This window comes from Phyllostomus hastatus, unplaced genomic scaffold, assembly GCF_019186645.2.
Source record: "Phyllostomus hastatus isolate PE091 unplaced genomic scaffold, TTU_PhHast_1.1 phas_contig_58, whole genome shotgun sequence".
Taxonomy (NCBI): Eukaryota; Metazoa; Chordata; class Mammalia; order Chiroptera; family Phyllostomidae; genus Phyllostomus; species Phyllostomus hastatus.
Window position 1 is genome coordinate 39851337 of NW_025333916.1, and position 27158 is coordinate 39878494.

The 27158-nt window shown below is 40.0% G+C and overlaps 1 protein-coding gene across 3 annotated transcripts in view; it reads right to left on the reverse strand.

Moving 5' to 3' along the window:
* Nucleotides 1-27158, reverse strand: part of CTNND2 (catenin delta 2) — an 830908-nt gene that overhangs the window by 184177 nt on the left and 619573 nt on the right. For all 3 annotated transcript variants that reach the window (XM_045848256.1, XM_045848255.1, XM_045848257.1), the window contains one exon: nt 18913-19126. In XM_045848256.1, the coding sequence (XP_045704212.1) occupies nt 18913-19126 (214 nt within the window). The remainder of the gene's footprint in view (nt 1-18912; nt 19127-27158) is intronic.

Genomic DNA, 27158 nt, shown 5'->3' on the forward strand with positions numbered 1-27158 from the left:
ACAAAGAAGACAAATATAATATGTTTTGGATCTAATTTAAATTTAGCCTTTAGAAAGACCTATTCTTAAAAAAAGGAGAGAAAGAAACAACTACGTCTTGCTGGTCTTTTTGATACTATATAACTACAATAGTTTATAGATTCAAGATTCTTATTTAAAATTAGCCCACAGAGATAATTCACATGTTTTATAATTAGTTATTAATTATGGAGTTGGTATACTTTTCATAGCTTGATTAATTTTTCTTGATTTCAGATGGCCATATTTTCCTGGATGGAAACATTTTAACATAAATCACAAGACATTTCTTTTTGAAGATCAAAGCAGAACACTGTACTGTAATCCCTACAACAAGACTACCAATTTAAAATATGAACTACACCTTTAAATATATGCACTTACATATATGAAACACTGGCATTCTATAACACTGCCAATTCTTTACGCAAAGAGATGTTTTGGTATAAGAGATGTGGTTTTAAAAGAGATGTGGTATTTTGACCTCCACTCCTAGAAGTAAGTCTGAGGACATTTCATCTAATTTACACCATCCCAATAAGGCTTAAGGTATTCCCAGAGGAGGTAAACCTGGATAATATCTACCTACCTACCTACCTACCTACCTGTCTATATAGTTGGCATGGGGAAAGCATGCATTTACATTCCAAACTGATTCTGCTTAAACAAGAAAGAACTCTTGGTTTGGGACATGCGATGTTAGACTTTGCATGTCCCCTTCTCAGCTCAGTGTAGGGGTAGTGACAATGACCCACTTTCCCTTGCTGGGAATAATGAATTACAGACTCTGCTCTTTGAGGAAATAGAATACTGACCATGGAAAGAAGGCTGAGCATAGGTCACTACTTACATAACTAGCAAAGAAAGTAGGATAACATGGGCTTAAAATGTAACACATTCATTGTGAAGGTAGAATTCTAAATTAACACTTGAAGCATTAAAAGGAAAAAAAATAACAGTGACTGATTGAGGACTCACTTTTAGATGTTATACCTTGAAGCATAAATGATGCTCGTGTGCTTGACATAGTGGGGAATCTTTACACCAGGATGCCTGCAAGGATGCGGACTGATCTATTGATGCCCCTGACCCGCCAAGGCAGGTACCCCAGTCCCTTCTCCATCTCTGCCTGTGAGCTTAGCTGGCAGGACTCGCTGGGATCTGATTCTCCATAACAAACATGGCAGTGTGAGCTGGCTCCTCAGAGCACCAACCTGAAATGTGTCCACTTGTAAGGACTACAGGGTTCCTGTGCAGCAGAGTGCCTGGTTACGTGCGAGCCCACACTTCTGTCCACTGCTGAGTTCAGACAGGTCCAGCGCTCTGGCAGCCTGGAGACAGGGGCTGGCGGAGTCTGTTAGTCTGCAGGCCCAGGAGGTGGTTCTGGGGAAGAACTCCTGCCCTGTGCACTGTGGGGACCTGGGTGTGTCAGAGTTGGTGAGGAGAGCTAGCTAGTAAGAGACTGGCAAATGGGGTGGGAAATCCTCCAAGGAGAGAACTGATGTGAGTGAAAACCAGTTACCAGGTATCGTGAGCAGGATGCAGAAATGTGGAGTGTGGCCTTAAGGACCATAGTGGGAGCCATGACTTGAATATTTCCCCATTCAGCAATAGAAGGGCACCAGGTAAAGATGGGAAAAAACTATTTTTGTAATGCCTGGGGCATATGTAGCACTGTTAAGGGACTCCAGAACAAACTGTAATGCAAAGGGCAGAAGGCTTTTCTTGTTCTCTGGGTACAAACTGCTTCCTAACACAGCCTCCTGGGGGCTCAGGGCAGACACCTGTGGGAGCACTTTGCCCAGGGAGCAGCAGGTGAGGCCATGACAACTAGCAGAGCAGTGCATGCCATGCCCAAGGGAGCAGTGGCAACCAGAGGGGGAAACTGCAAAGCCTTGTAGCACAGTGTATAAAACAGACACATAAAGGAAGCTGGGAACAGCAGTCTTAATACAGAGTGGCAGACGGGGCTGTGTGAGGGACATAAACGTGTGACAAACACACAGGTTCCTTGAATGATATGTATAAGTATGCCTCTGTGTGTGATTTCTGGCATGTATGTATTTGCATGGGCATGCCTGCATGGCACAGGCATTGCTTACATGTGTATGCATGCCTGTGTGTGCATGCCTATGGATGCATGTGCATACTTGTTTGTGTGTAAACATGCTTGAGTGTGCATGCTAGTGCTTTTTATTTTTCAGAGAAGAGAGATGAATGGGAGATACTTAGCATTTTGAGTAGATTTCCCTTATCTTCAGCCTCTTTCTTGCCCCATCCATGTAGAGGTAAATTTATTCTTCCATAATCCACAGATGCTCTCAAAACTCTGAATGCAGGTGACTGCCCTCAACTTACCTCCTTCAACTTGTAGTGCTGGTGATCTCTCCCAAGGATTCAATAGCATTTGCAAAAGAAATGGGGTCATATATGACCCGGCAATCCCTGTTCTGGGTCTCTCCACCCCAAAACTGAAAATATTTATTCATTAAGATCTATGTACACCTATATTCACTCAAACATTATTCACCAGATACAAGAGATGGATACAACCTAATGCCCTTCAATGGGTGACTGCATAAAGATGTACATATATACAATGGAATACTATTCAGACATAAAAAAAGAATGCCATTTGCAACATCTGCAGGGATCTGAAGAGTCTTATGCTAAATGAAATAATTCAGGTGGAAAAGGACAAGAACCATAGCATTTCACTCGTATGTGAAATATAAAACCGAAAGCAAAACCTTACAAACAAACTCAGAGACACAGACAACAGAATGGTGGGTACCACAGGGAAGGATGGGGAGGTAGAAGAGGGCAAAGATGGTCAAATAGCTGGTGATGGAAGAAGGCCAGACTTTGGGTGGTGAACACAATGCAATGTGCAGGTGAGGTATTACAGAAATGTGCACTTGAAACTTATACAATGTTATTAATCAATGTTGGCTTAATATATTTAATTTTTTAAAAAGAAAGTTGTAATTAAGCAAAAAATAAAGAAATTGAGATCAGTTAGGGGGAAGCACAATGCTAAGAGGAGCTGTGGGCTGGAGGCCTTGCAAATTTCACATCAGACAGACTTTCTGTGGCCTAATGATATTTTAGAAAGTAATTTGCATAGATATAGCTGTTTCCATAGCAACTCAAATAGTGTTATATAATATCACAGCTCTAATGGAAGCTTTTTAGCAAAGCCACCTAGAAATGGTAAGGGGACTCCCTGGAGGTAAAAGGACTTTTAATAAGACCCTGATGTTTGGATGTTCATCAAATGGAGCAAATGGCAAAGAGGTATTTGTTGCCTTTCAAGGATGTGTGGCTTATTTAATCAGACTTGGGCCTTGCTTCTGGGAGAAGTCTCATCCTGGGATCACATGATCATTTCTTTCTTTTCAATCCCATTTTCATCAGGTTCAAGTTAAAAATACCTAATCATGCTCAATGTGAAGTTTATACATGACAATACAATTTCACATCTGTGTTTACACACTCCAATAGCCAAGTTAATAGCAAGGGCAGTTTTGCAGAAAATTATTAAATTGACAGACTGATTGAAAATCCTAAAGGATTCATGTTCATCACATAACCACAACTGTGTCTTAAGTACAAATTTTTACTTCCTGTTAATTTAACACGGCATTAGGAAGCCTCCTGCAAGTGTCATTGACGATAAAGTAAATTAACACCCTGCTGCCTATAAAGGTCCTTAATGCAGGATGCATGTGATCCAGTGTATACAACTGACCACACGTATCAGCAAAAGCCTCCAGGGCCAAGAGCTAAGAGGAGGCATCACTGCTCACCCTTGCTCTGGGAGAGGTACCACCACAAAGCTGAGGCTCCATGGCCAAAGCAACTGTATTTAGTTTTCTTCTCTCTTTTTAACTCGCTCTTTTCTTTCATTGCCCTGAACATGCTTGGAGCCAATATGAAATTAAACATCTAATCCAGCCAGACTATGAGAGCACTTAAAATGAAAGAAACAATGAAAGCAAAATAAAAACTGCTCCAGTTAATATCCAAGGCTTCTTTGTATTAATAAACTTTTTTTTTGGACTCCTTTGAATCCCCATTTCTCAGCCTCAGATTTCCAAGCATATTACTACTTCTCATTCCATTTACAGAGAAATAATTTTGAATGAAGAATAAAAGATGGAGGGCATTTTTTTTGATCTAAAAAAAGAACCTCTTAACATAAAATGTCAGGAACAGAAGTAGCTTTTCATACTGTTGATACTTATGAATGTAAAAATATGGTTTAATATAAGTAGACAGATTCTCCTTGACTTAGGATGGCGTTATGTCCTGATAAACCCATCCTAAGTCAAAAATGCACGTAATACACCTAACCTACCAAACATCAGAACCCAGCCTGGCCCACCTTAAGCGTGCTCAGAACACAGTCTCCAAACTACCAACACGGTGCACTGTCGTCTATCTGTCATTTATCCTCTTGATCATGTGGCTGACTGGAGCTGTGGCTAATTCCTGCTGCCTGGCATCACGAGAGAGTATTTACCACATATCACTAGCCTGGAAAAGATCAAAATTCTAAATTTAAAGCATGGTCTTGTATGAACGCATACGGCTTTCACACCATCATAGAGTCGGAAAATCCTAAGTCAAATCATTTTAAGCTGGCGGCCACCTGTATCTGGAAACCACATCAGAGTGAAAGCTCATGTTTGCTTTTAATGAAGTAACTAGAAAGATAAGCTTTGGATACTATATTTGTGAACAGATGAGTATGCCCCTTGAAAATGGAACTGAGTTTATGATTTAAAATCCATTTTCTCAAAAATCAATCCAACATGCATGACAGCCAAATGATACGCAGGGTGAGCTGCTCTTTGTCTGGCATGTATCAGTGATGAGATACTACTTGTGTTTGTAATGGGACGGCCGTGTGTGAAGGACTGCACACTTTGATGCGCAAGTTTCTATGTTTTAAAAATAGTGATTTAAAAAGTCCCCAAACTTTTCAGTCAGACAGCTGTCATTTACACAATAAATTAATTGTTGCTCACTACTGTGAATTAATATTTAGTTTGTGCCAGTTTTTTCTCATTGAAGAGAACAATGCTGACCCTAAGAGTACTTGTATCAACAGACGTGTGAAGTAATGCAAGTTATGTGGAAACCAACATGCGCCATCCTCATAGTTCCCTTCCCTCCAAAGGCACTCGGCTCCTAGAAAGGTATTAAAAGGCAAGTATGCATGGAGGAGAATAGAACCCTTTGAAGTAGGCAGCATTGGGCCTTGCTGCACAGAAGGTCAAAACAGTAGGCATACACAAGGGACCTACTCTGCACAGGAGTGGGTGTGCAAGCGTGAATGTGCTCAGCCACACATGCATAAGGATGACGCAATAAAATTGATTCTAATGACAGGAGCAGTGATTCTATGAGGATGTGTGGGGACTTTACCCCCACAACTTGCTTGCTTCATGTTTTATTCCCTTGTTACTATCATGTGAAAGACTCACATCCATCTATGGCCATACCACCCTGAATGCACCCGATCTTGTCTGAAAGACTCATGTCCATCTTTAAAACCCCTTATGCACATGACTTCCTCCATTACGTCTTTCTTCATCTCGGTTGAGAATTCTCTCTCCTCTTCTAAGCTCCCCTGGCCCTCTCTCAGTGCTTACTTTGTAGAAGAGTTATCCCTGTGTGTGCCCTCTCTCACACTTGACGGACAGCTCCCTGAGAACAGAGCTCACGTCTGCATCATTCTTATGTTTTATTTCGTCCTCTCCACCTCACATGGTGTGCTGCTCAGACACAGAGCACAGCCTATACAAAAGAACGGAGGTGGACAGAAATGTCAGCTGCTAAGGCCAAAGTCCTTATTTTTCTGGGACTAGAGGTCTCCATGAAACAGGTCCCTGTGTTAAGAAATCATTTCACAGAGATCATTTTTCAAGGAACTCCCTTGGGAGGACACCTAGCTACTGGCACACGGCTGCCATGATGGCACATGTCCCACCAGCCATGATGGGCAGCCTGGGGAAGAGCGAGTCGCCAAGTGAAACAAAGAAAGCTGAAGCTTCTCCCCGCCAGGCTGAGTTTTGTCCTCTAAGCAACAACCAGGACAGACATTTATTTTGAACATTACATCAGGAGTAACAAATGAAAACATCTGTTGGAAAGGAAACCAGGTGTTGGGCAGACGAGGCAGACATTCTTTAATTCTCCCCTCTCCTCCAGCATCTAGTGGGGATTTCCATGTTGTGTTCGTTAACACTAGTTAATGTAATTTTTGTGATAATTGTAGAGCAAATAGAGCAAACTCTCAAACATAATTAGGGAAAAGTGTTTCTAATTAACTTGTAACTAGTGAGTCACAGCATAGAGGCACAAATCAGTTATGCATTGTCAGACCTAACAAGTAAAATGCACTGTAGATTTCCATCCGGCAAACAGAACAGAATGCTCTTGGCAACACTTTTCTTTGAACCTTTAGAACATTTCGCACACCTTGAACTTTAGGTAAACACAGGTATGCTTCACATCATCAGCACCAGTGATCATGGAGACTGGAAATGAAGGCAACTTCAGTCTGATGACACTGCATTTAAAGTGGATGGTGGGCAGCATGCTCAGATGGGAGTACAGAGGTTCTGATGGAACCCAGGAGGATCTGTAGGGAAGCAGAGGGCCATGACAGGCACAAGCCCCACCCTGGCAAACAGTGCCACCAGAAACTGTTGCTTGCTGCTGACTGTAACTTAGGGGACTGTTACAGACAATCTCTGCCATGTTTGTTACAGGTGACTCACACTTTTTTTTCTCTCCCACATAAGCAAGCACATTTGAGTAAGAGGTAACCTTAAGTTCATTTTAATATGCAAAAAATAATACATTAGCCATTTTTGGATAATTTAGTTATTGAATACAATCAGCAACAAATTATTTTGGCATCTCTCAAAACACGTCTGTGCCTCCTAACCCCCCAACCACTCGGCGGCTGCCCACTGTGTTGTTGTCCCAGAGAGAGTGGAAAGTGATGTTCTTTAAACACGCACGATCGTGAGTATTGCCAGAGAGCCTTGGTAAAAATGTAGATTGCTAGGCTATTACTGTGGAAATCTGGGGCCCAGAACTCTGGAGCTGATTAGGGGGAGTTGGAAAATCATTGTGTAAGGCACACAGGATATGGAAACAAGTCTGGGGAATGTGCTACCCAATAGCTGTGACCCTGAGGACCCTCCTTAAATCTGGCCTCAGAGGAGCACTGGCTGTATCTAGGGCACCTAGCACAATGACTGAATTTATCCCTTCTCGGGATATAAAAGTGCAGCAAATACCTTGATTCTCAGGTTAGGCACTTGGGGGAACAGTAAGAATATAAAAGGCAGGAAATAATGTGACATTATTAGAAACAGCCACCCGTGTCCTGCTTTCTGGCACGTGTCATAAAGCAGGCTTCCAAGACTGACATGCGCAGTCAACAAGTCAGTATCTCACCACAACATAAACTGGCGCGAACTACAGCCCCGTTAAACACATTTCATATCAAAATGTCTTGCTCACTAGAATATAGGTGTCACCATCTTGGTCATTAATAAGAGAGCCACACTGAAGGGAAGGATGATCTGTGACTGGGAGGAGCCTGGGTTTCTGAAGACTATGGGCCAGAGGGAAATGATCACCCTGGGACACTCAAACTCCATACCTCATTTATGAGAAACAGCAAGAAACTCTCATCTAAGTTAACACACTGCTATTTGGGTCTTTTCATTTCTTCAAGCTGGGCTTCATTCCTATCACTTTCTAATCACCTTAGCTTGATTCACTGGTTGTCACAGCACCTGCCACTCCCTGAAATTATAGGTTTATTGTCTGCCTTGTCCACCACAACACAACCGCCACAAGGTCTCTGAGTTTTAGGCTGGAAACATTCTGCAACGGTTCTGCTACTGGATATTGAAATCACACTTAAGGTCTTCATATAATTCCCTTATTTTTATATAAATTAACTGAAATCCAAGGCCCCTCCCAACTGTGCCCTTTCTTTCTCACCTTCTCCATCTGGATCCCTGGAACACAGGCATCACCACCTGGGCCGTTAGGAAGAACACTCTAGTGATGGTCTATAGCCACAGGGTACCTGGGTATTCATTCACCATTGTATCTTAAGCACCTAAACTTCACTGCCACAGAGCAGATACTCAACTAACATTTGTTTAATGAATGAATGAATGAGTGAGATACACACCCTACAGAGCTGCTTCAATCTTTAGCACTAAGAGTAGGGGTGGACAGGAAGTTAACAAGGTGAATTTCTTAATTTGATTAGACTCAGTCTGGTTTGGGACAAAATTAGGGATCAGAGCTAGTGCTGAGGATTGTAAGTTTTTGCCCTTTGCACTTGGGCATAACTGGGCTATCTGCTATAGAGAGAGAACCCTAACGTATTTAAAATGATAGGGCATAAGACCAGAGTCTGCATCTCTATAAAGAATTGTGAAATGCACCTGGCTGGCGTACCTCAGTGGATTGAGCGTGGGCTGGGAACCAAAGTGTCCCAGATTCGATTCCCAGCCAGGGTACATTCCTGGGTTGCAGGCCATAACCCCCAGCAACCGCACATTGATGTTTCTCTCTCTCTCTCTCTCTCTCTCTCCCCCCTTCCCTCTCTAAAAAAATAAATAAATAAATAAATAAATAAATAAATAAATAAATAAATAAATAAAATATAAAAAAAAATTGTGAAATGCATAGCTGGTTAGGAGATGAGTTGGGGTCAAGAAGCAGACCAAACAGAACACTTGTCTCTTCTCCCCTTCAGGGATCCATTAGAATTAACAGCAATGGGCTGCAGGGGAATGATTCCTCCCCAGGCCTGCTGTTTCCTTCCTGTGAATGGAGCATAATTAATGTAACACAGGCTCCCCTACCCCTCTCTCACTCTTCCTCTTGGAAGTAGAGGGACTTACCAAGCCATCTGTGGGCATGCATAGCTTGGTTCAACTCCACCTTTGCTCCTCTTGGGAATGCATGGCCCCTAGGAACACGGGTTCCCCTAGTCTCTATGGGGTGTGTCCTAGGGGTGCTGGCAGAGGAGAATCGAAGGCTGCTCTGACCCAAATGCTGCTAGTGCATGGGTGGATACATCTGCCTAATTCTGGGCAGACAGGCCTAGAAATGGGCCTCCAGCAGTACTTACTGGCCTCTAGCAGTAATGAGTTGAAAATGTGGCTTCGGCCTTTCTTTTGTTCAGAACTTGGCAGTGGAAGAGAAGGTGCAATAGAGGGTTCTACAAACTAAGGCTTTGGGGCCAGCCACCTACTTTTGTACATAAATTTTTGTTGAAACATAGCCACACCCATTTGTTTGTGTATTGTTTACTGCTGTTTTCTTCTAATATAGGTAGAACTGAGTTGTACCAGAGACCCTGCGGCCTTCAAGCTAAAATAGTTACCATTATAGAAACATCTGCCAACTCCTGTCCTGGAATCCAGAGGAACGTTGGAAATGCATGTTCCCACTAGAGCAATGATTTCAGAATGGAGAGCCAAGGGACAGTAAAGGGCAAGCAGGATTCCATTCCAGCAAACACTGCTGTCTGTACACATGTTCAACAGCAGTGCATCCTCCTGAAGAAGTGAGTCAACAGGTAGAAACTTGGCTGAGCTGTCCTGAAAGTTACAGGGGACTGACTAGTAGAGGGAAATGAACCACAGAAACACACCCCATCACAGCAGTGAAGAGGGGACAGGAAGAGGAGGATTTCAGGGCTTGAGCACAAGTGAGCACAGAACACAGGTGCTCCTGGGTGCACAGGTCTCAGCAACACCAGGAGCAACTTCAGCTTGGGAACCTGTTGAGGCGATTCTTGCAGCCTCTGTAGCGACAGGTGATCTTATGCTTTCACAGTACAAAGCACAGAAATAGCTGGTATAACACAGGATGGAGGGACACTTGTTTAGCAAGTGATAGTGGAAGGTATGTCATCAGCACACACCTGTGGTGCAGCCAAGAGGGTGCCAGCACCTAAATGTTGCAAGATGACAGCAATGTTTACAATTCCATTTTCCCAAAGAGCAGAAAATGTGCATGGATGGACTCATTTCCCCCTCGACTGGTCAATGCATAATACCCAAATTAACCATTTGCTGGGGTTGTTTCTTCTGATTCAGTTTGAGGTCAGATTGTGGATTCTGGAAGCCAGGCACCAACAGACTGGCCTCACCTGACTGACTAAATCCAAAGAGATCTTCATTTACTCATCTGTCCTCCAATTCTGCTTGGCAGAATAATGGTCCTCTAATAGTGTCCCCATCCTAATCTCCAGAACCTGTGACTATGTTGTCTCATAGGGCAAAAGGGACTTGAAGATGCAATTTAAAGATCTTGGGATGGGGAGATTATCCTGGATTGCCCAGTGGCCCAATTTAACCCCATGTGTCTTAAAAGCAGAGAACCATTGCTGACAGCATTCCGAGGGAAATGTGTCTATGGAGTATTTATCAAAGATGTAACATTGCTGTCTTTGAAGATAGGAAGTAGGTCACTAGTCAAGGAATGCAGACAGCCTCTAGAAGCTGAAAAAAGTCAAGGACTGCCCCCTAAAGTCTCCAGAAAGGAACATAGCTCAGCTGATGTGTTGATTTTAGTCCAGTGAGACTTGGATTGGACTTCTAACCACCAGAACTGGAAGAAAATTAATTTGCACTTTTTAAACAGCAAAGTTCGTGGAAATTTGTTGTAGTAGCAATTGGCAACCAACACAGACTCCACTGAGTGGCTACCATGGCCTCAGCTGGAACTGGTCTCTAGGTGTAACTGTGTGCAGGGTAACCATTCTTAGGGCCTGGGATGGCTTCTTTTCTAAAGGGGATGGGCATGGGCCAGGGTTTGTGAACACCCTGAACTGTGAGATGAGTGGGAGTTGACACTGAGATAATGCATCTGTTTAAGGCCCTGAATGTATGGCACCAACTCCAGTGAGAGGCAGCTCCACTTTCTGAAGAAACCAGACCTTGTGGAGGCATGGGAAACTCTTTGGTGAAGATGGTATAGAATAAAAAAAGTTGGAAAAAATGGTTTTTACACTTTAGTTAACTTAAGAATTGTGGACTTTGAACTTAAACACACAATGGCAAGAGATATTGATTTTTAGACTTTAGCTCCTTTGAACTTTAATGTCTTTGGACTTCAACATGAAAGTGGATTTGGACTTTGAGTTTTAATTCCTCTTTGGAAATTTGATATTTGGTGGGGTTTACATTAAAATTCAAAGCATGTCTACATTGCTGGAATTTCATTATTGGTGTGTCTCTATTCATTTGTATCTTTATGATGCTGTTTAATCTTGTTGTACACAAGGACTCCTAGGTTATAATGCCCCATGGAGATGCAGGAAAGGCTATCTTGACAAAATGGTTAGCTCCTGCTTTGGAAAGGTGAACCAGGCCTCGGGGTGGTCATGGAAAATAAGGTGAGAGAAAAAAACAGGCTGGAAGATGTTGGTGGGGAAAATGCTTTTCTTTTCCAATGTCTTCTCCCATTAAGGGTGTTTAATTAATGTTACACCCAAGACTCCGTTTGACATAGTAAGTCTATACTTGGCTAAGAGAATGTAAGTAATGCCTCCAACCTGGCTTCTATCAGTAACAGAGAGAATATTTAGCAATATTTATACTTTGTCTTATCTAACTGCTCTAAACTCATATGAAAATATACCCTTTTTTTAAGGGACATAATGGAATAAAGAAGAGAATGGAAGGAGTAACTGAGCAGTGAGAAATTTCATCACATTTCTGCAAGATGCAAGACAGGTGAAGGTGAGTTGGCAGGAAAAGTCTGAGGGGAAGCCAACACAGCCCAGGATATGCAGAGAGGGAACTCTGTCCTGATGGGCAAATGAGGCGGCTGACTGTCCTGCTGGGACGCTGGGAAAGACTCACGCTCAGAGAAGGCCCTTCTCTGCTGTTCTCTGCATTCATGTTGTGTGCAGAAACGAGAAGGGAGGCTACGGGAGAGTGACTGACTGAAGAAAACAATGGTCCGCCCTGTCATTTCCACTCCTGCCTAGGTGAAGAGAATACCCAGCTACCAGAAAATTACTGACTCCTCTCTCCAGGCCACACAAATAAACAAAATAAACAATTCAGGAGAATATTTTCCAAAGAGGTTGACCGCACTGGGGGAGAACTAAAAAGCCAACATGGAGATCTGAGTGTTAGAGAAAAGTCTTCCTCATGTGGGTACTTCAGGGACTCTCCGTCACACAGCTCACTCTTTCCTGCTCGGCTGGAGTCAAGCTCACTGTTAACAAGCTTCACCGATGTGCACAGAGCTCAAACTCTCTATTTCTCTCGTCTTAAAAGTGAGGAAAGAACTGAGGGTCTCTACACCTTTAAAGTAAGCCTGCAGACACAACAAGAAAGATGCCTATAAAACACAAAAAAATATGACACCAGAGAAAAGTGAGATGATTCATAATAAAGAGAAAAACAAACTTTAGTTCTAAATATCATCCTTGGAGAAATTCAAGAATAGTTGATATTCAAAAAATAAAAACAGGTTATTAAAATAGCATAGAGTTCTTAGATTTAAATGATGGTGATGATGATGATGATATCTCCCTAGATTCCTGACACCCCCCATTCCCTATAGACAAGTTGAGGGAAATGCTGGGTACTGGAAAAATCTCTCAAAATGTATGATAAAAAGGCAAAGGGCTCTAAATTATATAAGAAAGTGTAAGAGAGAGAAAAAATTCCAAGATGTCAAAATCTGACAAGTAATTCCAGAAAGAGAGAACAGCAAAAATGGACATATTTTTAACAAAATAACAGTGCAATCTTTTGACAGTGAAGGTCATGGCTCTTTAAATTGGAAGTGTCTGATACCAATGACTTTTTTTAAAAAAGGTACAGACTTAGATATATCATCACAGACTTTTATAGTATCAAGATTCAAATTAAATTATAGATAATATTCATTAGAAAAATAGACATGCATGAAGATTTAATATGATATTTTCAAAGTTTCATCTTCTAAGCATCTTTTATTAAGAAACATATAAGAAAGTAAACCAAGAAAGAGGAGGGCATGGGATCTAGGAGATAGGATTTCCAACTCAGGAGGGTTGTGCAGCAGGTCTAGTGATCAGTCAACCAAATGTGCCCCAAACACAGATGATTCTAACAGTGAGAGTCTTTGAAACTGATGATGGTTGAAATCATGAATGAACTGGTGTAAACAGGCATTGTAGTTGATGGAGGATCCACTCAGACACAATGTAGAAATGTGCTCTTTTGACAAGCATCACATTGGACCCATGCAGGAAAATGTGATTATAGGGACATGCCTGGATCTGCTCTTCTACGATAATGCAAAGGCTGATCTCTGGCTTCCAAGTTCTTGAATCAAGCTATAGAAAACCTTGGAAGATTGACTATGGTTACAGAAGAAATGGCAAATATAGTCAACCTTGACAATGTAGAAGTCAAGTACAATAACAGAGGTTGTGCATGGAAAGGATAAAAACATAGGAACACTAATATCCTTATCTTACAAAATGAGTGATAAGATAATGTCTGTGTTAGATGGAAAAATTGGAGACTTAATTTTAAAGTTACCAATTAAATTTGCAAAAGGAACAAAGATAATGATCCCACCACTATGGTAAGAAGAAGAAGAAGACATGAATGCTGAAAATTAAAAAATATAATTCTCCATTGTAATAGAAAGTCAGATGAAAAGCCTATAATAATTCACTTAGAGTAAAATAAGCATATTGTTTAAAGACATGGAATAATGATGAAAAAAACCTAAAAACCAAAGGGGAAAAAAGTAAAAGTTAAAGCTGAATGCTTCTGAGGGGCCCAGAAGTACAGATAAAGCAGGGTACTGGTGGTGTTTTCATTATAAGGATTTTATACTACTCTATTTTTTTGACCATATATATTTCTTAGTTTGATTGAAAACACCGAAAGAAGATAATGCATTTAATTATCACCCTTGCTGTTTCCAATCCTTCACAAAAGTTGCTTTAAGAAGATGCATTAAGAAATCAGGCCAATAAAGACCTATTTATTTTATTTTATTCCCCCCCCCACCCTTCCCCTCTACCCCAGCCCTCTCCGCTTCCCTCCCCCATTTACACCCCCCTTGTTGTTGTCCATATGTCTTTTATAGTTGCTCCTGTAAACCCTTCACCCTTTTCCCCCTTTATCCCCTCCCCTCTCCCTTCTGATCACTGTCAGCCTGTTCTCAATTTCAATGTCTTTGCCTATACTTTGCTTGCTTGTTCGTTCTATTGATTAAGTTCCTGTTAACGGTGAGATCATATGGCATTTGTCTTTCACCATCTGGCTTATTTCACTTAGCATAATGCTCTCCAGTTCCATCCATGCTATTGCAAAGGGTAGGAGCTCTTTCTTTCTTTCTGCTGCATAGAATTCTATTGTGTAGATGTACCATAGTTTTTTGATCCATTCATTTACTGATGGGCTTTTGGGTTGCTTCTAGCACTTGGCTATAGTAAATCATGCTGCTATGAACATTGGGGTGTATAAGTTCTTTTGGATGGTGTTTCAGGGTTTTTAGGATATAATCCTAGCAGTGGAATTGCTGGGTCAAAAGGCATTTCCATTTTTAGTTTTCTGACAAAATTCCATACTGTTTTCCATAGTGGTTGTACCAGTCTGCAATTCCACCAACAGTGCACTAGGGTTCCCTTTTCTCCACACCCCTCCAACACTTGCTGTTTGTTGCTTTGTTTATGATGGCCATTCTGATTGGTGTGAAGTGGTATCTCATTGAGGTTTTAATTTGCATCTCTCTGATGGCTAGCGATACTGAGCATCCTTTCATATATCTCTGGACCCTCTGTATGTCCTCCTTGGAGAAGTGTCTATTCAAGTCCTTTGCTCATTTTTTAATTGGGTTGCTTGTCTTCTTAGAGTGGAGTCATGTGAGTTCTTTATATATAAGGATCTATTTATTTTAAACACAGCAATACTATGAAACCCTCATCATTCTGTACTTACTTGCATTGCTTTATTTCTCTGATGAGCAAATGTGTTTGCTCACCTCTGGGAAAAGAAAAAATGACAGTCTGGATTTAAGTCTGTATTAGTTTCCCAGAGCTGTCATAACAAATTACCATGGACTGAATGATTTGAACCACAGAAACTTTATTGTCTCACAGTTCTGGAGGCTCCAAGTCCAAGATCAAGGTGTCACCAGGGTTGGTTCCTAGTAAGGGCTATGAGCAGAGTCTGTTCCAGGTATCTCTCTGAGCTCCTGAGGGTTTACAGGCAATCTTTGCTGTTCTTTGCCTTATTGATGTATCACCTTGGTCTCTGCCTTCCTCTGTCTGCATCTGTGTTCAAATGTCCCCTTTTCATAAGGACACATGCTTTATCTGATTAAAGATTCACACTACTCTAGTCTCCTAACTTAACTAATTACATCCAAGTCACATTTTGAGGGACTATGGCTCAGTACTTCAACCTATGAATTTTGGGGGAACATAATTCAGCTTATAACTTTAGAGACTAGGCAATGAGTCAACTGACCTAACTTTATTAAGTAAAATAGTGAAAGTGAGGTCTGTTTCCTTAAATAAAAGGAAAGACTATTTGGGTCTCTGAAGCACAAGATCAAAGCATATACTCTGCTCTTGGAGAAGTAGAGCTCTGAAGGACACTGGCTTTCAACTGAAATAAAAGTTATTTATTAAGTTTTATGGTTCAATAAAACCTGCTTTATTATGATTTGTAAAGCACTCTGAAATCTTTAGTTGGGCATTTCAAAATTTAGGTTGATTATTTCCATATTTACAGAGAGAAAAATTATATTAGTCAAGCTCAAAGGACATGCAGCATTTCTAATCAAAGTTTATTTGCTTTGGAGCATTTCAAGTCATGGCTAGCATATCATGGCTTCAAGTGGATTGTAATAAAATTCTGATCATCATCTCACAGTAATTACTGCATAGGGAAAAAAATTATTTATTACAAGGCCTAATGGGCGGTATCTATTTTGCTGTGAATAGACATCACAGTGCAAACAGGCAGCTGTTTTTTAAGCATGCATGTTTGCATTGAATGTAAATGTATATAAATACCTCACTTTTAACATTTTAGTATTGTTCAAATAGTTTGCCAAGGAATACTCAGTAAATAATTTAAAGCTCTGCAAGATCATTTCGTTCTTTTAATCTTCTATTGCTTATAAATTGGCACTCTAGATTCTCCTGGATACATAACCTAGATCTAATCTGAAATCTGGTTTATAAACATGCTTGAATTTTTAAAAATCCATAAAATGCTTCTTTTGAATACTTGTTTATTAAACATCCTAGTTTATAAATATCTAGAGAGGAATTTAAAGCCTCTTGCCCCCTGTAAGTGTTTCAGCTTGTTTGTTTTCTTGCCCTTGCTAATAAGCAGGAAGGAGAAGGCAGCAGAGAAAGTCCTGGGTCCCAGTGGGGCTCCTGTCATGTCCTGAGGCCTTACTCCTTGCTGAACTCTGTATTAGTTCTACGAAAAGGTACGAAGGAAGTAGTGTTTCTTCTTTTTACATCACTGTTTTTTAAATTTATGCATGAATATCTAACCTACTTTCCAAAGGCATTTGGGGAGGGGCATTGTGACAACAGAAGTGAAGGGAGTCTCTTTACTCTTAGGCTCGACTCCACCCCCAGGCCCATCGACACCCTTGCTGCTCATCTTGTTAAAGTTCCAAATGTGGACATGTTTGTCAGGGACCTCCCTTTTAATACTTAGCTGCCAGGAATGCACCAGTGTGACAAAGCAGAAGAGGGTACCACCCATTGCAGTGGGCACTGGTGTCCACATCAACAGGGCTGGGCCAGTGTGCGGTCACCTAATGCCAGTCCAGCCCAGGCAGAGGTCCAAGGCTTAGCACACATCTGATCCTGCAGAAATTCAAAAGCATTTGAGAAATGACCTTTGTTCTTCTTGGAAGGAGCAGAGAAGAGGCATAGGTACCCCCTCTGTGTATCAAGTATTTACATCTTTCCTACAGCCAAAATTCCAGGAAAAGAAACCTCTTGACATTTGGAAAAGGTTATCTGCCTTTGATGTTTCCCAGTGAGATTCATGTAAAAATTTTTGATGCTGCCGAAGTGCATTATAACAGGTGATACCCAGCATCTGTCAGAAGCAGCCAAGGCAATGGAGTAGACAACCATCAGTTCTTTCATGGTGGCTTCAAACATCAGAAGACACCAGACTTGTGCCGTGGATGGTGTCGTGGGACAGAGGCAGTGCTGCCATTGCCTTTTAGGTTTCAGCTGTCAATCATCTCAACCTTTTGCATGTGGCTGAGTTTCCTTGGCAATAGGAACCAAAACAGAAGTCTGTTGGAGCAAGTAGAAATTTTAGTAAAATCCAATTCTTTTCAAATGATAAAACAGATACGTAAGTAAACCGTAGAAGGTCTCGTTCAGTTCTGTTGGCTTCATGTGACCATTGGCAAGGTCTTAATGCATGGATGGACCGGGAGATGTTTCATCACTCACACAGAGTCCTTTCTCTTGCAGGCATTTCCAATTCAAACACAATTCAGGGAAATAAGGATGGGTGTTCATAACCATAATTGCAGGGGATAGTTCCAGGGATTTAAGTCACCCCAAACTATCCTACACATCACAATATGTGCACAATAAGTGTTTTACCTTCCCTGACCCATGTGATCTCCTGTTCAGTGTGAAATATGACTTTAATAACATTGTGACCCTTAACGACTATTTTTTTTCCCACAAAGACAATTCTTCATTTAGAGAAAGAAAAAAAATGATCAGGGTCTAGTTCTAATTTAGCTGAACGTGTGAAAGAGACATGACAATGATCTCAAAGGGAGTAAATTTAAGAAAATACGTTGACCCTGGGAGTCTTGAACCAAGACTGAACAAATATTTGTACCTCCAGCTCGAGTAATGTACTCCTCAGACAAACACATGCACATGTAACTTTGTCAGCACAGCCACAGGGAAATTTTAGAGCCAAGTCAGAAGGCCAGTGGAATCCTGGACAATTAAAAGATCCATTTTTGAGAACCAACACCTTGCAATCCACTGGCCAAAAACTTGCTTCAATGGGGTACTCTGATGAACCAAATGCCACCTAGAACAGCCATGTTTATAATCAGGAAGAATAATGCGAAAGCCATGTTGAGGATACACCAATGTTATTAGCACTTCAACAAGTAAAACGTGAGGGATGATAGCGCATGGCTAATGCTTACCGGGTCCACATGTATTCCAAGAAAGGCATGTGTTAAACGCATTACATGGTCTTATCCATATATCCTGAAGGCTCTAAAAGATGGTTACTGCAATTATTTCTATGTTATAAAACTCAAAAGTTTTATGATTATGGAAAGTCTTTCTCTCATGTTCACTATTAAAAAGTTCCTTAATATGTAAAATCATATAACCTTGGGACTTTGTAGGCATAAATATTTTATTCAAGCAACTAACGAAGTACGATAAGCTCACTGTTGTTAACCACAGTATAAACCAGAATATATACCATATTGGCAATACAGATACTTTGTCCTTTTATTATTATTAATACCATTCTAATGATGGTCTGTGGGTATTATGAGATGCTGAACTACTTCTAAATCAAATGACAAAAACTGAAATATGGTGACAAAATTGTAGTGAGGGATATGTTTATTGGAGTCTAATGACTTAATTTGATCAGTCCACGTGTGTAACATTTAGTATGCTCTTAGTCACACATTTTGTCATTTGCAAACATACTGGAACTGCCTGCGTTGACAGCCCTGAGAGAGGCCTAGGCAATATCATTTGCTAGCGCATTTGCTCACATGCTAGAGAATAGAAAATTAATCTTGAGAGTCAGTTGTGCCAATAATAAGGATTCTAACCTGTGACCAGCTCCCGGATCTCCAGGTCGGTGGTCTTGCGGAGTAGCCTCACCAGCGCTGGGATGCCGCCGCAGTTTTTCAGAGCAATTTTGTTGTCATCATTGGCCTTCCCGTACACCAAGTTTCTCAAAGCTCCACAGGCACTACGGTGGACTTCCGTCATCCGATGATCCAACAGGTCCACCAGGAGCTGGATGCCTCCTTGTCTCCTTATCTGAAAGAGTGAAGGACACACCGTGTGCCTTAGGGAGGAAGATTTCAGTACTTGGAGCAAAGCAGTTTTTTCATGTGAAGTTGCTGCTACAGTTAATTGCACTGAATCGAATTAAAGCACAGACACAAAAAAGAAAACAAGTATGTGCTCTAGTTAGATTTTATTACATTAACTTGCTTTAATATCTTACTGATAAAAATTCAAATGCACTTCCTTTGAAGCTATGGAATTTCAGAAAGGTGATTTTAACTTTCTAATGGGTATCTCAGACACATCTCTCTATAATAATATGCCACATACTCATGGCATGAAACAGATGGAGGACCAAGAGAATGCTTCTCCTTCCTAAGACTTACAGCATTTAACCACTGTCTTAAAGGACTGCAGAATTGATGTACAAAATGTTAAAATTATGCTCAATAGGAAAGGATCAAAGTAACCATAAGCTAAATGAGAAACCAACAGAATTAGTGCACAGATTTTCATCTGAGGAGACATGGAAAATGAAGTCATTCACTATGAGAGATCATCAGACCGCGGAGGCTGAACTGCATTGTGCTTAACTTAGGTATTTGGTTAATAACAACAACAAAAAAAATGAATTTTGGTGGTTTTTAACCCATTTGATTTTTTTTATAAGTGAATTTTAAAAAATTGCAATATGTTTTTAGATTTTGTTTTCTTTTCTATCCTTTAATTTTTAGACCAATTTTAAAATTTAAATTAAACCAATTTCCTAGTTAACATATAGACTATTTTGTGGAATTTTCATTAGCAAAGCTGCATTTGAATGTTTCTGCATTTCTATGAAAAAATAAAATGATTCATCCAGTAACATCATTTTTTTTCTTTAACTTCAATATCCCTCAGGCATTGAAGAATTATAATTTGGCATGAAAGAATAAATTTTGCACCTTTCCTACTTAGTTTTCTTATTATAGAAAACTCATTCATCTTACAGATGTGTCAGGGTGCATGGCTCCATCCTCCAACTCCTTCAAAGGCTCAGATTCTGCTTTCTCTGTGAGGCTAGTCTCACCACACTATTTAAAACTGCAATCTGAAACACACTCCTCCCCAATTTAACCTTGTTTTACTTTAATCTCTTACAGAATTCTTCACAGCACTTGTCATGTTCTTCTTTTTTTGAAAGATTTTTATTTATTTATTTTCTTTAGAGGGAAGGAGAAGGAGAAAGAGTGGAGAGAAACATCAATGTGTGGTTACTCTCATGTTCCCCCTACTGGGAACCTGGCCTGAAACCCAGGCACGTGCTCTGACTGGGAATCGAACTGGCGACCCTTTGGTTTGCAGGCAGGTGCTCAATTCACTCGGCCACACCAGCCAGGGCTAACTTCTTGTTATGGCTGTTGTTGTTGTCTGTCTTCTGCTAGAAGTATGTTTCTGGAGGGAAAATCTCTTTGTTGTATTCACTGATAAACTCCATCCCTATCCCCAGTGCAAGGCCAGGCACAGAGTAGATGTTTAGTAAATATTTGTTAAGTGAATTAGGAGGGAGAGTATATTACTTGTTACAGTAGTGTTTCTCAGATTAGCTAACAATCAGCTTTTCAAAACTGAGTAATATCCCCTTTGTGCCCAGCTAAGACCACCTCTGAGGCTACAACAGACCTTCCACAACATCTTACAAATAAAATGAAGTCCTGCATCATTCATAGAAGATGGCCATCTGATGACAAAATACATCTGTAGGAATTATTTTCAACCATCTACAAAATGAAAAGAGAAAAAGTTGCAATGCTTAGAACTCACAGACTCTAAGTCTGCAGAAAACGTGAATGTGGTGTTTCACATTATTTCACCTCCTATGAGAAGAGGACCAGGAAGGAAGAGGGGGAATATGGGTGGTGAAGGGAATTAATCTCCCTGAATTGCTTGCACAGACTGTGGTGGGGACAGCACCCAGGCCTGGTGGCTAAAGGGATTATTGGGTCAATTTTAAACAGAGAGAAAGGATCAGAAAACAACTTTTTCCCAATTTACAGTTTTACCCAGTGCCTGCCTGCTTGGCACCCACCCGACAGATGAAAGCTTGTACCACTGTCTACATGTGTCTTGGACATCTGGGTAATAGCCACATCGACTTGGTTATAATACTTCAAGAGGGATGTTCCACTGGTATGAAAGGTTAAACTGTGAATGTCATATTCTCTGTGTGTATATTTGCACGAGTGTGCTTTTCTTAAAACTTTTTTGGGCTTAGTTATTTTAATAATGATGAAACCATTAAAAAGAGGCAATAAAGCCTTTCTTACAGTTAACCAATTGGTTATATATTAGAGCAGATGGTGTAGTAAATCTATTTTTTCTACATATTTGTAGCTATATATTAGCTGTACTATTTACTATAGTTAATATTCTTATGATAATATAGTTCTCATTCACACAACTTGATAAATCAAGCTATTAAAATATTATTCCAAAGCATTAAAAGGGAAAATGAATTCAAAACAAAAGCAATATCAATTCTTAATATTACAATGAGAACACAGTGCATTCAGTGTGACTCTAATTAATGCCATTTATCCAAATTTATAACAAAATCTTAAGTTCTATTTTAATCTATTTAGAGAAACACAAATAAGACAACAGACTTTCTTTTCCGCTGTTTTGATGGGGAAGGGGGAGGTGACACCAGGTCACTATATTAAAAACTTTTGTTTTCTCGGGGTTGAATTTTATCTAAGAATGTGACCATTTTACTTCAGTTTTAGAGCTGCTATATAAACATTCACAGATGTGCAACATGATGGCCAGGCCCTTGGTTCTTCCGGCTCCTGCTGGCTCCCTTCTCCCAACCCTGAGGTGGACTTCCAACTCTCTGGCAGATTCTTTGTAATTACAGGGTTCCCCAGGTGGCCGGGGGAGGGGTTCTGAATGCTGCACTCTTCACTTTCTGCTTTTCTCGGGGACTTTTTGCTTTGCTCCAGGACCCTCTGTCCCTTCCATTTTTCCTCACACCCACTCTTCTAGTTTCTTCTTGTATCCAACCTTAAACCCTTATAAGACCCCAAACCTATTTTAAACATTAAGGTACAACTTCTCTTTGACAACCTACCAGGGAAAACTCCATTGTTTGATATGGCACCTTTACCTCCTCTCCCACTAAATGGCAAGCAATCTCTCTTCCATTTCTCCTTTCAGTTGATCATTCTGAAGCCAGCAGGCAGGCCCTTGTTTTAGCCACCACACTACCATCCAGGCCAGTTAACCCTCGTCCCTTACTCCCCTAATTATTATCATGTGAAATTCTCCAAATGTCAAATCTTAAATGATTCTAGGTTTAGTACTATTAAATCAAATCAATAAAATGCTGTATATCTAATGCATGTAAATATAAGAAAATGAAATGCACTAGAAAAGTGTCAGTCATGTGGCAGTAAGTTCATAAATATTTATCATATGAATGCAAGAATGGTGCACTTGTTTTTCACCTTCTAGGTTCCCTCTCTTTTAAATTATTTTAAATGGACATCATTTTTAGAGCAGTTTTATGTTCACAGCAAAACTGAGCCAAATGTACAGAGTGTCCATATACCCCTGCCCTCATATCTGCACAGCCTCCCCCATCATCAGAGTGACACTTTTGTTACAACCGATGAACCTACACTGATACATCATTATCATCCAAAGTCCACAATTTAAATTAGGGTTCACTTTTGGTGTTCTACATTCCAGGGGTCTTAACAAATGTATAATAACATATATCCATTATTACAGCATCATGCAGAATAGTTCCACGATCCTAAATGCTCTGTGCTCTGCCTAGTTGCCCCTCCTTTACTGCTGCCTAACTAGTGGGAACCACTGGTCTTCTCATTGTTTCCATGGTTTTGCCTTTTCCAGAAGGTCTTATAGTTGGAATCATCAAGTATATAGCCTTTACATACTGGCTTATTTCATCTAGTGATATGCATTTAATGTCTTGCTAGATAGCTCATTTCTTTATAATGCTGGATTATATTCCATTGCCTGGATGTAGCACAGTTTATTTACGCATTCATCTACTAAAAAAAACATTGTGGTTGCTTCCCAGTTTGGGGCAATTATGAATGAAGCTGCTATTAGCATTGTTTGCACGTATTTTGTAGACCAAAGTTTTCAACTTCTTCGAGCAAATACCTAAGAGCACAATTGCTAGATTGTATAGTAAGGGTATGTTTAGTTTTGTAAGAAACTACCAAACTGTCTTCCAAAGTGGATGTATCATTTTACATTCCCAGAAGCAATGAGTGAGAGTTTATGTTGCTCTTCATGCTTGCTGGCATTGGTTTTGTCAGTGTTTGGGATTTGGGCCATTCTGATAGGCTGCAGTGGTATCTCACTGTGTTTTCTTGTCTTTTAAGACTGACTGTTTGGTTCAGCTTTATTTACATGACTACAAATCATTGAATAAAAACAATCAATGCTGAGGTACACATAGGGAAGCATAGCTTGACTTGGATTTAAAATGAACACATTTCATACCTGCTATTTTCCTGGACTTGGCAGGCTCAGGGAATGACTGGAATTCAGTTAGGGAATTCATACCTAACCTGAGAAGACAGTCTTAAACTCACTAATTCATTTACTATGTGATTCTCTGATAGATGGTCAACTTTAGTCAATTGTTCCTATAGCAATAGCTCTCATTTCTATTTCTGCTTCACTGTGAACTTCAGGGATCCAGACAGAAAGAGAAAGGAAGATGGGGACTGATGAACCCCATATCTGGAAAAATGGAAAAAATGGGTTAACCAATCAAACAACGCAAAACTAGGTCTTACTGCCTGTCCTTTCTGCTTGTTTACAGATAGGGAATCTTTTTTTTTTTTTTTTGGTTGTTTACAGATAAGGCATTCTCAAACCTGAGCAAACAGTCTCTTGGGGGAAAGGAGGTGATATGTGTGCATGGGGTCACTGAATCTCACCCAGTTTGTAATGAGAGAGAACGAAATTGGCTTTCACTCCTCTGCCATACAAACCATTGTTTTAAAGTGTTTTTACAATTTAAACTCTGGATCTAAATGTATTTAAAAATCATTTAAGAGTAGGATGCAATGGTTTTCTTTCTTATCCTTTCATTACAAGACAAAAATATATGTAGACCTTTTTAAATCAGAAAACAAATAGAGGGACAATTAAATACAAGAAAAATGCAAGTTACACAATATCAGCTATTGCAAATGAGGCCTCACCACTTACAGAATTTGCTGCTCTTAACATCTGCATGTATGAGGATAAGATATATTTATCAGTGAACTAGATAAGAAATATTATCATTGCATTGATATGAACAGCAGTAATACATTTAGAACATACCCAATTACAGTGGTGTCTGTAAGTTCATGACTTGTCTTCAAAACATTATAGTGATGATAATGAGTGATAGAGGGTTAAAAATTACTTTAACAAGAAATAGAACTCCTCTAGGGGGTCCCTGTCTTCAATTAAAAAATACTATGAAGAGTTACTCCCAGGATAGAGAGAGCCTGTAGTCCTGGCTCCAGGTGCTTCCCCCAATAACAGATTGCTCAGGGTACCCTGCATCTGAAAGGGGGAGGGAGTTGGAGCTGAGGGGCAAAGACAGAAGCGGCTGGAGGAGCCTTTGTTAACCTGTTGGCTGGTGAGATAGGACTTCAGAGAGGTGAGGTCCTGGGTAGGCATTTCCACGCTTCTCAAGGATCCATCTGGTCTTAAGCAAAGTGGACATTTATCTTTGGGCTTCTGGTTTAGTGCTGAAAGAAACTTGTCTGGACTTGAGACTCAAAGTAAATTTAAATAATAGTCCATGGGACTATATACTAACAATATAACTTCTTGCTCTGCATATTTATGAACAATCAAGTCACAACGTCTGAGAAATGGTTTATAGAAAGCTGACTAAAAAGAAGCACTTCAGACTCAGTGATTTTAATGTCTCCAATGAACTGTTATTCTTCATTGGTGTCAGTGTAAAGCTTTTTAAAAAAATAGATATATTTGTTTTATATTCCTTCTCAGTGTTTAAAAATTAAATAATTTTTTCTGCTTGAAAACCTACTGGAAGATACAAAGTGTCTGGCTCCAAAACCAGGGTATTAACTGGAAGTAATTGAATCTTACTTTTTAATATTAATGTGGAAATTGCAAAGTTATAACATCGTAAAACACATGTTTTACCTCACTGAATCCCATCCCTTGCCCTTATAGTAAATCCAGTTAGATAATCAGTGTTTCCACATAATTTGAACTGATGTATGTATATATAGTTGCCTCTAAATAAAAGATAAGTACAATATATAAAAGCCAAAATCTTTTTTATTTTTATGGTAGAAATTATTTTGAGAATTTTTAGAGAAAATCTCTATGTATAGCTGTGGAAAATGATCTATTTTCTCCATTCAATAAGGAAATAAAAAAACAAAAGAATTCTGTTTCTTTTTAAGTTATGTGTGAGAGGGGGTACAGCACAGTGTTTGGGGGTGCTGGCTTTGTGGTCAGAGCAGCCAGGTTCAAATCATTCCCCTTTCTCTTAAAATGTCTGTTCTCTGAGGCAAGTTACTTATGTGTCTATAAAACATGAACAAAATGTTGACCTGTTTCATAGGGTTGTTTTCAGGATTAAATGAAATTTCACATGTGAATTGTTTAACAAAGAATTCAGTAAATATTATGTGTTAAGAAACTACCCACTACATCAACATTTAAATGGTATTCTTAATTGACTTATCTGGTCAATATACAAATTAACTTAATATTATGCTGATGCATGATAAAGTCAGTGGAAGGCAAGTAATTCAGACTTATAACTTCATAAATTTTATTTAGCATGTAAGCTATATATTATCTAATAAATTATTAATCCAAGATGGTATATAACTAATGAGATTACATAGGGATAAATTTATCATACTAATTCTTGAAAAAAAGAAAATATTTTTTTCTGAAATACAGAGGGAATCATTAGGCAAAAAGAGACAAGTACCATGCTTTGATTTTATTAACAAATTAGCTTCTAATAAACAGACAAAAATGCAACCAGTAGCAAAACATTAAACCAGAATCAAGTTAACTAACTCAGGAGGTCCTAGTCTCATTCAGATTTTCCCAGATGCCATTCACATGCCATGATGCAGGATGTGGAGGAGTTTTGGTTTCATCTCTGTGTCTAGTGGGAAGCTTTTTGGTGTTTGAAACTCATATGGAAAGATAAAAAAGTCTACAAATACATTAGTATTGTGATTTGATTTCCCTTATTTTTCCAATCCTCAGTCTCCCACATTCCTAGGACCTTTGTCACCCTGTACAGACTTCCAAGTCCAGCTCCCACCCCATTGAGCATGTCTTCAGCTGTCACTGGAACTGCATTAACTTAGAACAGAATGAACAGCTAGAAGGGGAGGACGTAAACATTTTTTCCTTTATTTTATTATCTCCAGTTTAAGTGAAGTAGCTGATCTTGTACTAGTCATGTATTAATAAGTGTCTGTCCATAACTCTGGTCAAAGGCAACCATTTCCCATGAACTCTCTGAAATGACCATTTTACAGCATTTCAAACCTTCAAGTTCTCATCACCCTCACGATCCCATCACTTAAAGAGCTAAAGGTAAGAGCTGAGAAAAGCCCTTCAAGTTGGTCAAAATGTGAATTGTTATTCCATCCATTGATGCATTTTACAAGATGCTTTAAGAGGAACACAGCACTTGAAACTCAGCATACAAATTCCAGATACCACAGTCCTCAGCCCTCTCCACTCCCCTCTTGCTAACTGGGACCACGAGCAGTGCAGCTTTCTAGATGCCTTCCCCCGCCTCCTCCCCCCGCCCCCAGCTCAGAATGAAGTACAGTCATGTCTAAGTGGATAAACGACAGGCAGTCGGGTTCTCTATTGAAAATCTTGCTGTCCAGCTCTGAAGCCAACTCAGGGGGCAAAGGGGCCTCAGAGTGTCCATCTGGGGACTGGGAGCTGACACTCCACAAATACTCCTCGGTGCTCAGTACTACTGTGTTGGGAACCGCCCTGACTGGTATCAGAAGCTGAAACTCCC